General features: G+C 53.6%; 1 protein-coding gene across 7 annotated transcripts in view; it reads left to right on the plus strand.

Moving 5' to 3' along the window:
* RIMBP2 (RIMS binding protein 2) overlaps positions 1–13,974 on the plus strand; it is a 205,767-nt gene that overhangs the window by 164,360 nt on the left and 27,433 nt on the right. For all 7 annotated transcript variants that reach the window (XM_059408179.1, XM_059408182.1, XM_059408180.1 and 4 more), the window contains exons 10-11: positions 2,782–2,891; positions 4,974–5,786. In XM_059408179.1, coding sequence (XP_059264162.1) covers positions 2,782–2,891; positions 4,974–5,786 — 923 coding nt within the window. The remainder of the gene's footprint in view (positions 1–2,781; positions 2,892–4,973; positions 5,787–13,974) is intronic.

A 13,974-nucleotide genomic window follows, 5' to 3' on the forward strand; every position in this document is an offset into this window, starting at 1 on the left:
CCACCAGGTCCCCACCAGCTCTCGACCTGCTTCTACCGAAAGCGTGCCGGACTCCAGATTCTGCTGTTGGCGCCGACACTTATGAGTTAGATGCTAACAAGCAGCACGAAACATTCGTCTCTGCCATTCTTCACGCTTGGCCCTGACCCGGGCTCTCGTCCTCGATACCCCGAGTCTGCCTGCAGCCCAAAGACACCACCCCCAGCAGAGCCTCCAGCCTCCGGCCGGCGGGACTGACCTGGGTTTTAGCCACGCGGAGCACCTTCCACACTCTTTTGTTTTCTCCAGCGAGAGCCATTTCTGACAGCTATTATGCTCATGAGCAGATTATTTTCTGATTAGCAATCCATTCATTTTGCCAATGAAAACACACTTCTGCTGCTCAGATAACAGAAACATTTGATGTAGCTCCCTGGGGCCACAGCTTCTCTGTTAGGAAGCCTGTTGGTCCGTACCTAGGAATGGAATTATTTGGCACCCCGCTCCGAATGCTGGCTGCACCGCACACATCCCGCACACTGTCTGCAGAGACCCTAACCCCAGCACTGGGAGGAGCCACAGGGCCCCAGGACAGCAGGGCCTGCTCTGCATCACAGAGAAGGTGGGGGCACCCCCTGAAGGGAAAGGCAGAAGTTTGGGGGGGTTTCCCGGGGCCCGAACACCAACATTATTCAGGCAGGCCCCTGGGAAGAGGTTTCCCCAAACTGAAAACAGGAGAAGCTCCGATCTTGATGCCACTTCCCATGGCGGCTGGTGCCCTCACCTCACGCAGACCGCGCGCGCGTCCCCACAGCTCCTGCCTGCTCCTCGGACCCCCGCCCAGAGCCCCCAGTCCTCTGTTTAGATGGAAGTCGCTCACGTGGGACACAAGTCACCGTGTAAAATGTACCGTGTCCCCGATGCTTGCCCCCCGTCAGCAGCGCCTCGCCCCGCAGCTGGGCCCACCCCCACTGCCTGCCCTGGGAGCCCCCGGGCTCTCTGCAGCCACAGATCTCGTGTTGTCGACGGTGCCTTGCACGTGGATGCCACGGCAGCACGGGGCCTTCCCTCTTTCTGTCTGCGGATTAGGGTGCACAGGGTGCTTTACCCTCACGACTTCAACAAGACACCCCAAACTGACCCCGACCCTCCCTTCTCCCCATGCCAGCCCCGGCCTGTGGGCCTGGCTCAGTGCGTGTGTCCCTCTCCACTCATGCTGACCTGCGAAGCCTTCAGCCCCAGCCCCTCACTTTGTGTGTCCAGGCAAAGCCCAGTTTCCTCCCCTCCCGCTCTGCTCGCTGATCCAGCAGCCTCCCCTCCTCTCCTCTCCCCTCCTCCCCTCCCCCTCCTGCTCCCCCTCCTCTGCAAGCCCCTATGCACAGGGCACCCCGAGGGTCTCTGCAAATTGCAAACCCGCTCAGGTCACACCCTACCTTCCCACTCCTGAAACCTCCCTGCTCTGGAGATCAGATCCACAGCGAATGATGGGGACCTGCCAGTCCCCGTCCCTCGACACTCCTGCGTTCACCTCGCACCGGGCTGGCTCTCAGCTCCCTGTCCCAGGGCCTTTGGTCCCCTTGCCAAACTGTCTCCCCACTTCCTCCAGCCCTGGGCTTTCACAGTAAGCACAGGTCTGGGTTTGCTCCTGGTGCAGAGGGCCCCGGGCCATTACTGACTTCTGAAACCCCTTGGGTGGTTGCACAGCATTCCTGGGCCCTGGGACATAGAGGGGAACCGCAGACCGACTCTGTGCCATGAAATCCACATAGGACGGGGGCTGGGGGGGGCCGGACTCTGGTTCCACACCCCCCAACTTAGGGAGCTGGTGACTTTGGGCGGGCGCCGTACCTCACCCTGTGATTAGCTCTGCTTTCCTCGCTGAGCACCTCAAACGCGTCCCTGACAGTGTCGGTGAGCCTCCCAGGGCTGGTGTGTGTGTGAACCATCACGGTGCCGTGTTTATACGTTTACAGGACGTGGCTGTCGTCTTCGAGTACCGGGAATGCCGTTTTACTTTTCTTATCGGGGCCTTTTCTGTTATTTAAAATTTTAAAGAACCAAAGTTGGAAAATCCGACTTTGGTTCTTTAAAACCAAAGTTTTAAATGTTCCAGTTTGTTCCTGGCAAACTGGGAATGACCATAAAATACATTCCTCCCAGTATTCTGGGGACCTGAGAGCAAGGGCGCCTTCATACCCTGCGGGGGAGGGGAGGGCACGTGGTGCTCCATGCTTGTGCAGGACTTTCTGGCTGTGGTCACCCGGACGTTAAAAATATCCGAGCCTTTGAGCAAACCGATTTGCTTCCTTGGGACTTACCTTTGGGAAGAACACGTGGCAGTGTGCCAAACAGTGTGTGGGCGGATATCACCGCCATGGTGATCCCGTTCACCAAAGATTAGAAGCGACATCGATCCCCAGCGTTGGGACACTGGTTAACGGAACGGGTTGGTCCGTTCAGTGACATAGTCCTCACCCATTAACAAGGACGCAAGGGAGTGTTTCCTGCGGCAAGGGAGGGTCACGCCCTTCTGGAAACTGAAAAACAAGCACATCACTCAACAGCCGAGGGAATATGGCTCTCTTTCTGCTAAATGACACGTACAAGAGGGTTGCAGGGTGAGCTGTTGTTTCCGCTTACGGATCTGAGCACGTGTCACTGCCGGAGACGCGGCAGGTGTCCCCGGGCACGCAGACCCCCACGCGCGCCCTCTCCTTCCGGGGCGGTGTGGGGGCGGGGGGCGGGGTGCCCCCTCGGCCCCCGCGCAGACCACCCGTTCCAGGCTCTCCTTCCTTCCTCCAGCTACAACCCCTTCGACGGGCCCAATGAGAACCCCGAGGCCGAGCTGCCCCTCACGGCAGGGAAGTACCTCTACGTTTACGGGGACATGGACGAGGACGGCTTCTATGAAGGTCAGTTGGGGTGCGGCCCGGTGGGCGTGCTGGGGCCGGGCCACCCACCTTGCTAGTCTGCGAGGGGCCCCGACAGCCGGGCCGGCCCTCTATGGGAGGGTGTCCTCACCCCAGGGCTGCGGCCCACACCATGTCCCAGAGGGGATCTCCTGCCTCTCCCATCTCACAGCCCCAGCCCCCTGGGCTCCCCCAGCTGACCCCTTCCCCAGCAGGATGGGTGGTGGCCTAGACTGGCTCAGGGCAACCCCACCGACCTCCGGCTCCTGCTGCTGTCTGGCCCACGTCCTGCTGGATCCCTGCCCCAGCTTCCGATGTGGAATGTGACCCCTCCCTCTGGGATGCCTCGCCGTCCCCCCCCCCCCCCCCCCCTGTTAGCCCGAGTACAGGCTCGGCTGGCCTGTACGGATGGAAGGGGCTTGATCTCTTCCCATGGTCGCCCTTGAGCAGGATGAGTTCTTGAGAAGCCAGTATGTTTCTCTGTTGTGGCCCTGTGGAGCTTTCTCGGGGCTGAGAGATGCTCTCACGCCAGTGTTTGCTGGACCCGAGGTCTGGTGGATATCAGCTACACCATGGGCAGGCCACCCTAGAAACCACGACAGGCAACAACAGAGCCTGAGCTCACAGCACACTCACTGATTTTCAGACCGGTGTAGAAACATGTGCCCACGGCGGCCACCAGAAAACCCCGGCTCACAGTCTCTGGAATATTCACACCGGGCATTATTTCCACATTGGCTTTCTGGAGGCCTGCTTACATGGGGCCGCAGAGCTCAGGGGTCCGCTGTCTGTGCGGCAGGGGGAAGCTTCCCTCCGGGTAGAATACAGAGCGTGCGTGCCCACTCCTGGGCCGGCTGAGGGGACTTGCGGTGCAGGGTGGCTGGGACAGGGCCTGCTGCTTATCCCCATCAGTGTCGTCCTCACCCCTCCCCGTGTGCGAGCGCGCTGGAGGCGAGCCAGGTGGGCTCTCTCCAGACCCACGCCCTCCAGAGGATGGAGCACCAGGAGCAGAGTCGGCGTCCCCTTTCATTCCGGGAGAATCCAGGGCCCATTAATTTTTTTTTTATAAAGATTTTATTTATTTATTTGACAGAGAGAAATCACAAGTAGACAGAGAGGCAGGCAGAGAGAGAGAGAGGGAAGCAGGCTCTCTGCTGAGCAGAAAGCCCGATGCGGAACTCGATCCCAGGACTCTGTGATCATGACCTGAGCCGAAGGCAGCGGCTTAACCCACTGAGCCACCCAGGTGCCCTCCAGGGCCCATTAAATGGTCACATGCTGTCCCCGGGATCCATCCCATGTCCCCCGAGATGGGACCTCCGGCATCAGCACCCCCAGACTCCTGCCAGGTGCTGGGGGGAATCCCTGTCCTGCTGGTGCCAGAAGATTGTCCGGGCTGAATCATCTTGGAGGTTCTTCCAAAGCCATCTCGGTTTTTCCGGCCCCTGCTGCTAGTAGGCTTTGAGCCCAGCTATAAAGAGAACATTTCACAAAATAAGAACAGGTTCTCCCTGTGGCTGCCCGTTGCCACAAGAGCTAATCCGATGACATTTTCTGACACTGGACCTACACGTGGTCTGGCATCACGCAGATGGTCTCTCTGTCACCACAGGTGGTACGCTGGGGACCTCATTAGAACGTATGCAGTGCTTTGCAAAGGGGGAAGGTCACCTTTTAGTTCCTGTTCATAGGATCACCCTGGCAAAGATAATAGGAGGATGGTTTTTTGTTTTGTTTTTTTTTGTTTGTTTGTTTTTTTGTTTTTACCTCCAAAGCTCTCATGCCATGCATGTTTGTTGGTCTGTCTGAGACATTTACTGCGTCAGCGTCAACACTGTGGTGTCAGCTCAGGATAAGCATGAAGGCGGAGGCCGTCCTGCCTCATGGACTCGGGGGTAGCAGGTGGCAGGAAGCAGGGTCCTGAGGAGGGGACACTGGGGCAGACTCCTGTAAAGACCTATGGAATCCACTGTGGTCCTCTTGCTCAACCGGATGGCCCCACTGAGGAGCCGCACAGATGATGGGGCGGGACCTTGGGGGCCCTGATGGGACGGTCAGGTGATCTCACTGCCCTTGTGCCAACAGGTGAGCTCCTGGACGGGCAGAGGGGTCTGGTGCCCTCCAACTTTGTGGATTTTGTCCAGGACAATGAGTCGCGCCTGGCCAGCACGCTGGGGACTGAACAGGACCAGAATCTCATCAACCACGCCAGCATCGGCTTGGAGGGGGAGAACATTCTGGACCTCCATGCCCCCACTCACATAGACACCGGCGTCACGGACAACGGTGCGGGGACGCTGGGCGTGAACATCGACGAGATCGGAGAAGACATCGTGCCTTACCCTAGAAAAATCACCCTCATCAAGCAACTCGCCCGAAGTGTCATTGTGGCCTGGGAGCCCCCAGCCGTGCCGCCGGGCTGGGGGACCGTGAGCAGCTACAACGTGCTGGTGGACCAGGAGACCCGCGTGAGCCTCATGCTGGGGAGCAGAACCAAGGCTCTCATCGAGAAGCTCAACACGGCGGCCTGTACCTACCGCATCTCTGTGCAATGCATCACCAGCAGGGGCAGCTCGGACGAGCTCCAGTGCACGCTGCTGGTGGGCAAGGACGTGGTGGTGGCCCCGTCCCACCTCAGGGTGGACAACATCACCCAGATCTCCGCCCAGCTCTCCTGGCTGCCCACCAATAGCAACTACAGCCACGTCATCTTCCTCAACGAGGAGGAGCTCGATGTCGTCAAGGCTGCCAGGTACAAGTACCAGTTCCTCAACCTCAGGCCCAACATGGCGTACAAGGTGAAGGTCTTGGCCAAGCCCCACCAGATGCCGTGGCAGCTGCCCCTGGAGCAACGGGAGAAGAAGGAGGCCTTTGTGGAGTTCTCCACGCTGCCTGCAGGTGAGGCCCGTCCTCCCATGGGGACCCCAAGGGAGAGGGGAGGGCGGCGGCGCGGGAGCAGGCTGGGAGGGCAGCCTCCAGGCAGCACTGTTCTGGAAGGAGACGCAGCAATGTGTGTGTGTGAGGGAGAGAGAGAGACGGGGGGAGTTATGTGGACTTTGTAGAGGGACCATGTGTTTGAAGATGCTGCTTCTCACAGTGGCGTTGGCAAGAGGCCAGCCTAGAAAAGACAGGAGGCGGTGAGGCCTCCCTCGGGGGCACGAGAGGACTTCTGCCCCGTGGGGTCCCTCCCACAGGTGTGCTCATGGAGCGGGACAGCAAGCCAAGTGCCTGCCCTCCTGCAAAACCGTTCTCTCTCTCATCTGAGATCACACACGTGGCTGAATTTATGGAGAAGGTGTGAGATTCTGTTGTCGACGCTCTTCTGGGTTCTGGGCGTATCTGCTACGGAAAATCGTCGGAAATCGTAAAGAGCAGATCAGGTGCACAAGCCTGCCAGGTCTGCTCGTTTCCGGGTTGCCCGTGCTGCATGGGGCAGTCCGCCCTCCAGAAATTTCCGTGGTGCTGGTCTTCGCTGTGGCGCCCCCTCTGAGCAGGCTCGCTGTGCCAGGTGGGGACTCAGGCACCTGGGGGAAGAGCAGCCTTCTCAGAGCAAAAGAGGTAATTTTTGTAAGGATATTTGGGGGCATAATTTGTTTCCTCTAGAGCCTCTCTTCGTCCTGGGTTACTCACGAGATGCCCTGGAAATGCCTGTCTCAGCATCCTCTTTGTTGGACTTAGCCCAGTGATTAAGGAATCCGGCCGCGCCCAACCTCACTGGTCAGTGGGTTTTACAAACAAGTCATTTCTTGTCCGGGAGCACTTGCTCCGCTGCCTCAAGTCTCCCACTGCACACGGGATGGGCTTCTTGGTTCGTGGTGGGTTTGCTTCTATTTCATTGTGTTCTCCAGCATTGGCAAAACCCACCATCAACTAGAGTCTGACCTACACAGCATCGAAGTCCTGGGCACGTGGGGCAGATGCTACCTTAAGGAGGGGGGGATGTCTGAGTAGGAAGGGGATTGTAAAGGGCCAGCGCACTTGTTTCCTGTGACACTTTGATTTCCTGACTGGCCACGGCGCCAACCGGGAATACTGGGAAAATGAAAACACCTCTTTGCCTTGATGCTTACTGTGCAGTCACATGGTCAGTGCTGGGGGTGCGGGGGTCAAGAAACCAGAAACACCAGGCACCGGGTTGGGGGCGGGGCTCGGGGGAGGTGAGGAACACAGGCGCTGCGGCCACCGGGAGGGGCTTCTAGGGAAGCTCACAGTGAGACGGAGAGGATGGGTCCAGATGTGAGCCCAGGGTGCGTCCTACAGGGGAGCTCCCCGTCCCTGACATCCTGGCCCTTGCCTGACCCCCAAACGCAGCACAAAGCCGCTCCTCACGGTCCCGGGGGCTGGAAGTCGGAGTCCGGGGCGCCGCAGAGTCAGATCTGGAGAGGACCCGCGTCCTGGTTCATGGGCGGCATCTTCTCCCGTGTCTTCACAGGGGCGAGGAGACAAGGCACCCGTGGGGCTTCCTTTGTAAGGGCTGTGAGGGCCCTCTGAGAGCTCCGCGGGCATGACATCAGCTCCTCCCGGAGGCTTTGCTTCCTGACACCATCACCAAGGGGTTAGGGTTTCAGCATGAATTCTGGGGTGGGGGGGGCACACAGTGGACGATGTTCTGACGGTGGTGAGGGCAGTGGATGGCGCTGGAGGATATCGCCCCCTCCTTTCTTTTCCAGGCAGGCCTCTTGCCTCTTTTCTCCCTGTGTGGGGGAAAAGGGGTGCTCCTAGACCAGCCCATTCCTGGGCTGGTCATGTCAGGTATGACTTATACTGAGCAGCCCCACATGCCGCCAGCATCTCCGGGCCCACGCGGGGACTGGGCTGGGGCGGGCGGTACAGCGGGTCTAGGTCTTCCTTCACCCATAGAACCCTGTCCCTCAGCTGTGATTTCACTTTATGTGGAAGCGAGTGCTGAGGAAAATCCCAGAGTGGGTTCAGCTCTGGCACATTGTCCTTAAGACTAATGAGGCCTGGTAGCATAATCAGCTTCCCTTGTTGGGGCTGATCAAAGTGCCAGAGCCAGGTGATCAGGGGAACACGGGGGACCCTGAAAGAGTTCACGGGGCTCCTGAACTCTTACATCAGCTCCAGGATGCAAAGCTAGCCCTCAGAAAACTGGTCTGGATAGAGTGATGCACATCAGTACCAGTGATGCTGGTACCATGCATTCCAGAGTCCCCCCTCTATGAGAAGCCACACCTCCCCCAACAGGGAGAGAGATCTGTGGGTCCTCAGCAAGCCGATACTAGAAACAGGACATCACGGGTGGGGTCACAAGGTCACAGAGCTCGTCCCAGGGACAGATGTCAGCAGAGGGATGGGTGGTGTGTGTGCTCTAGGGTGACACAGGCTGTGTGACTTGTAGGGGGCAGGGAATGTAGTGTTTTCAGTGGGAGCCACTGTGGTACCTCAGTTCTAGGTGTGGGGTTGTTGAAAGCTGGGTTCAGAGGTTTATTTCAGATCAGAATTGAAGATGATCTTTAGCGTTTGCAACACGGCACACACCATCTTCTGAAAAAGACTCTCAAAAGGGCTTAGACAAACAAGGCGTGTCATTTCCAACTGGCAGCCTCAGGATCCTGTGGTCCCTACAGAAGCCAGCCCTTCCCAGTGGAGGTGGCCAGACTTCTTCCCTTTAGCCTGGGCTAAGCATCGCCCTGTACATCCCCCACCCTCCCAGTGCCAGGTCTACCGGGTGCTTGAGTGAGGAGAGACGGGCTGTCATTTCTCCGGAGCTATACTGTCCCCCTGCCTGCTGGCGCTGGCTTGATATTTTGGGCCCCCAAGATTCAAGGCAGACCACGACCAGAAGCCTGTGTATAGAGTGCCCAGTGGCTGCAGGAAAGGTAGGCCACTTCCCAGATGGGGCACGAGAGACCTGTTAATAGAATTCTTCAAATCTTCATACCCGTGCTGGGTTTTGTCTGCTCAGTCTTTCCAGCTATTGAGAATTGTCTATAGGTCTATTTTTTCTCTTTAGTTTTCTCTTTTTTTTTTTTTTTTTGCTTTATATATGGTGAAGCTCTGTTATTAGGTACATACACATTTAAATTGTTAGTTCTTCTGGATGAATTGACCCCTTTCTCATCATGAAATGCCCCCCTTTGTCTCTGGTATTACTTCTCGTCTTGAGGTCCGCTTTGTCTGATATTCATACGACCACCAGCTTTCTCACGCTGAGTGCTTACATGTTATATCTTTTTCTAAACTTTCAAGTTCTTTGTATCTTTATTTTTAGTATGCCTCCTGTGAATAGTCTACAGTTGGGTCATGGTGTTATAACAATATGACAATCTGTGCCTTTTAATTGGAATCTTTAGTTTCTTTACTTTTAGTACAATTACTGGTATAACGTGGTTTAAGTCTGCCATATGCTCTTTGTTTTTCAATTTGTCTTGTTTTTCTCTTTATCTTTCCCTGCCTTTTTTGGGGGACGGGGGGAGGTACACTAAGTGTATTTTTCTATTCTATTTCCTCCTCTATTGACTTTTTTGGGCTATAACTCTTTGTATTCTTGTTTTAGAGATTGCCATAGGGAGTAACACATGCATATTTAACTTATTAAAACTTAGCTTACAGGGGTGTCTGGGTGGCCCTGTGGCCCTTTAGCTCAGGTCATGATCCCAGGCTCTTGGGATTGAGCCCTGTGTAGGGCCCCCTGCTCAGCAGGGACATTGCTTCTCCCTCCCCTTCCCACTCGTGCTCACTCTCACTATCTCTGTCACTATCTTTGCCTCTCAAATAACTGAAATTCTTTAAAAACGAGCTTACATTAATAACATAATGTATTTACAAGGAAAGAATAGTACCCGGTATAATTCCATGTATGTTTCTTCATTTTTACTATGGTGTTTATATATTTTACTTCTACATATGTTGTAAACCCCTCAATACATTATTATTTTGCTTCAATCGCCTTTGAAGAATTTGACAAAAACTGCCTTTTATATTTCCCAATATATCTACAATTTCCACCAGTTTGTATCCCTTTTTGTAGGTATATATTTCCAGCTGGTATGATTTCCTTTCAGCTCTGAAGAACCTCCTTTAGCTTCTCTCTCAGTGTTCTTTTGGTCATCTTAAAAAATAAAATCTCATCATTTCACTTTTATTTAAAAATATCTTTTCTCTGGGGTCACCTGGCTGGCTCAGTTGGAAGAGTGTGCAACTCTTGAGCTTTGGGTCATGGGTTTGAGTCCCATGTTGACTGTAGATATTACTTAAATAAATAAAACTTAAAAAATATATTTTTTCCTCTGTATATAGAATTCTAGACTTTTTAAAATTGCAGATCTATACAAATATCATTCCTTTTCGCTTGGCTTTTCCTATTTGCGTAAGGAGCAGCTCTCTTTCCTGTTGTCCCCTTCATTCTCTGGTCCTTTCAAGATTGTTCTCTTTGTCTTTGATGGTTAGTAATTTGACTCTAATGTGCCTAGGCTTACTTTTACTTCTACTTATCTTTTCTGAAATTTATTGATATTCCTGGATCTAAGGGTGGTAGTGGTGGTAGTTTATCTTCAAATTTCAGACTTTATATATCTCCACAGATTTTTTTCTACTTTATCTTTTTCCCTTCTGAGGATCTGATTATAGCTAAGTCAGATTGCTTGCTGTTGTCATACAGATTTATGAACTCCTATTTATTTTTTAAAATCATTTTCTCTTTATGTTTCAGTCAGGATAATTTATATTATTCTGTCTTCAAGTTTATCTCTTCTTTCTTTTGCAGTGTTCAATCTGCTATAAAGAACATTAAATGGAAAAAAAAAGAACATTGAATGAAATTTTTCTTTTGGCCATTGTAGTTTTCAATTCTAGGATGTTCACTTGGTTCTTTTTAAGATTTACTTATCTCTCTTGGGATTCCCATCTCTTCATCTACCACATTTATCCTTGCTTATACATTCTTTTACTTACTTTTAATAAGTATTTTAAAGTCTTTGCTAATTCCAACAGCTGGGTCATCTGTGGGCCTGCTTCCACCAACTGTTTTTGCTCTTGATTATATATCATATTTTCTCATTTCTTTCCACATCCAGCGACTTCCGTTATGTACTGGACATTGTAGATTGTGCCCTGGAGAGGCTCTGGATTCTGTTCTCTTCCCCAGTAACAGCTGTAACAACACCTCTACAGAGTGTTGAAGTTTATTCTAACACTTATATTACTTGTGACATATCTAAATCCTGTAGATGCTTCTTTCAGTGAGTATATTTCATTTTTGCCTTTAGAATGTGGCCCTTAGCCCTGAGGCATGATCCCAATTTCTGTGATTTGGACCTTCTGTGTCTCCAACAGCAAGCTCAAGCTTCTCTAACCTAGAAGGACTTGAACTCCAAATTCTTCCTCGTAGCACTCGGCAGCTGCCAGAATCAGTACTGAATGCTACAGATTTCCGGCTGTTTACTTTCCTTTATGTTGTTTGTGTTCCTGCCGGCCCACACAGGCATGATTTAGGGGTCACCAAATAGTTTGAGGGGAATGGGCTTGCAGAGGTTACGGATCCTCTTGCCTTGGATCATCACTCTCGGAAACCACTCTCCTCAATTTCTACCATGTCCACCGTCACTGAACACCTTCTTCTAACTGCACAATCCAGCAAGAACACCACTTCCTGCTTGGACTCCATCTCTCGTACAAGTGAGCCGGGCAGTATTCTAAGGGAGAATAAAGAAGAATTTGGTTAAGTGTAGGGTTTGCTATTGTGTTTCCCTCCTTTCAAGGTACAGGTCATATGCTGTTCACTTTCTCTCTACCCTGTAGCATAGGTTGAATCACACAGGGCATACTCACGGGAAGCCTTATGAAGTGGTTCGAGGTGCTGATTTCCACCATGAGGCATGGCTCCTTTTCCCGTTGCTGGGTGTTATTCGTCAGCAAAGGAGAGCGGCCTGGCTCTGACAAGAACCACTGATTGCTTTCATGTTATGATGCTACCAGGTCAGGAGGGCAGTGTTGGGGAGATATGGGGAAGTGGTGCCCCACAGTGTCTCTGAGAGCCCTGGCAGTGATATAGCTGAGCGGCTGAGGGCCTCCATGATCTTTTCCATGCTCTGCGGGGCGAGTCCACCATGGTGACCAATCACAGGGAAGGGAGATGGACAGCACTTGGGTTGATGCAGTGAGTGCTTAGGAAAGAACAGTCCCCCTCAGAGACAGAGACAAGACTCATCATCACGAAATCCCCTGAGTCTGATCAGACCCACCCAGCTACCAATGGCCATCAGAACAAGTGACCCTGACCAAAAGGATTGTGCCCTCCAGACACAAGGGGCACAATCCTCTGATGTAGAGGGTGGAGATTTCAAGATCTTTTATGGGAGGGTGAGGAGCCCAATCCCTTTGGAGTCAAGTAGAAACAATAGCAGTGAGCATGTAGGTGGCACATACTCTGAGCCCATGCACTGTTACAAGCACCGTGCCCACACCTCAGTTCCATTTAATCTCGCGGCTTAATGGAGTTGGCTGTATTGATGACTTACTGTATGTTGGAAGCCGTGATGTCTCTGGAGCTGGCTTGTGATTGGCTCTGATACAGATTTCCCTGATGGGCTGCTCTCTTCCGGTGGTGATTTGGGGACCCAGGTATGTCCATCTCCTGGTTTCACCATTTCTACTCTGTGGCTCCTGGGGTTGCCCCCAAGGATCACCTCCTTCCCAGACAACCAGAGGGAGAAGGACCTTGCAAGTTCACCTGGGGAGCCTTCGGTGGGCTCACCTGGGCATACCCGTCGCTTCTGCTCGTGTTCCACCAGGAGTCAGCCATAGGGCCACGTCTTACTGAAACAGAAGTCTGGAAACCTAGCACAGCTGTCTGAGCTGGAGTAGAGTAATAATCGTGATGATGTTTTAGTTCCTAGCCGTTGTTGCCAACAGGCACTGTATTACGTCTGTTTTAAGATAAACTAATTAAATAAAAGACCATCGTCCAAGGTCCCATGTTAGTAACTGGCAGATCAAGTAACAGGACTTGAACCTGGGCAGGGAGGCTCTAGGGTCCACTTTCTTATCTCCATCCTATTCTGCCTCTGGCTTGTTTGCATCTTAGCATGATACAACTGGCCGTCTTGGTTGTAAGGCCAAGACCTTGTATCCTGCCGTAGCCAAATCAGGGCTGAGTGGGGGAGTGGCCGGGGGAATAGGGAAGGACGGGACACCGGCTCTTTGAGTCAGACTCTGAACACACCTTTCTTCGGCAATACGTCACCTGTAAATCAACCATCCTGGTAGATTTTCACTTCCGAGCCAGGCTGTGCAGACGTCTTGAAGCACTTTATCGCAGCGTGTTACTAAGAGTGGACTCGTCTCTGCCTTTGCACATGGTCTACAGGGAAGTGTGGGTGTGAGCCTGCTTTCAGCACCTTGAAGCTTGACTTCCTCACATGCAGAGTGGGGGCATGCTGGAACCCCAGGCCCGCGTGAGGATCCCAGGATGGAAAGGACACAGTGAGGAGAAGTGCGTGGCATGCAGAGAATCCTCAGGGGACAGTCCCCCCACCCCCGGAAGTGCAAACGTTGGGGGAACTACTGCAAGGTCGTGCGGTCTGTGGGCCTTGGAGACATCCCCCCGGCAGTTAGAAATATGCTCCTTTCCCAGTGAAATGCCACATTCAAAAGGAGGATGTGGAGAAGTGTGTACAGACATGGAGGAAAGGGTGGCAGGCAGCGCGGGCCATCCTGCTGTCCCTGGGAGCCTCCAGCGTGACCGGGGCCATGGCCATGGCCTTGGCATGGCTTGGACTGGCCACTCACGACACAGCACATTCAGACTGGCCACGGCACGACAGTCGCTCGGCTCTGTCCCCTCCCACGGGGTGGGAAGATGGGTGACATGTGGTCCACAACTATCTTCTCTCAAGTCCACGAGCAGAGGGAGGGAGGGGAGAGAGCGCTTTCCTCGGCCCAAGGCTGGGCTCTCCTTGAGGCGTCCTGAGCCAGTCCCATGGCCCTGGGTAATTTCGTCTACGCTGGCAGACTGGGAACAGGGCGCAGGTGGTCCCAGAGGGTGGACGGACGCCCAGGTGAGTCACGGGGCTGCGGTGCACGCTAGGAGCTGCTGCCCTCCTGCTGCCCTGCCCTACCCTCCCGT

This window comes from Mustela nigripes, chromosome 8 (genome assembly GCF_022355385.1).
Source record: "Mustela nigripes isolate SB6536 chromosome 8, MUSNIG.SB6536, whole genome shotgun sequence".
NCBI lineage: Eukaryota > Metazoa > Chordata > Mammalia > Carnivora > Mustelidae > Mustela > Mustela nigripes.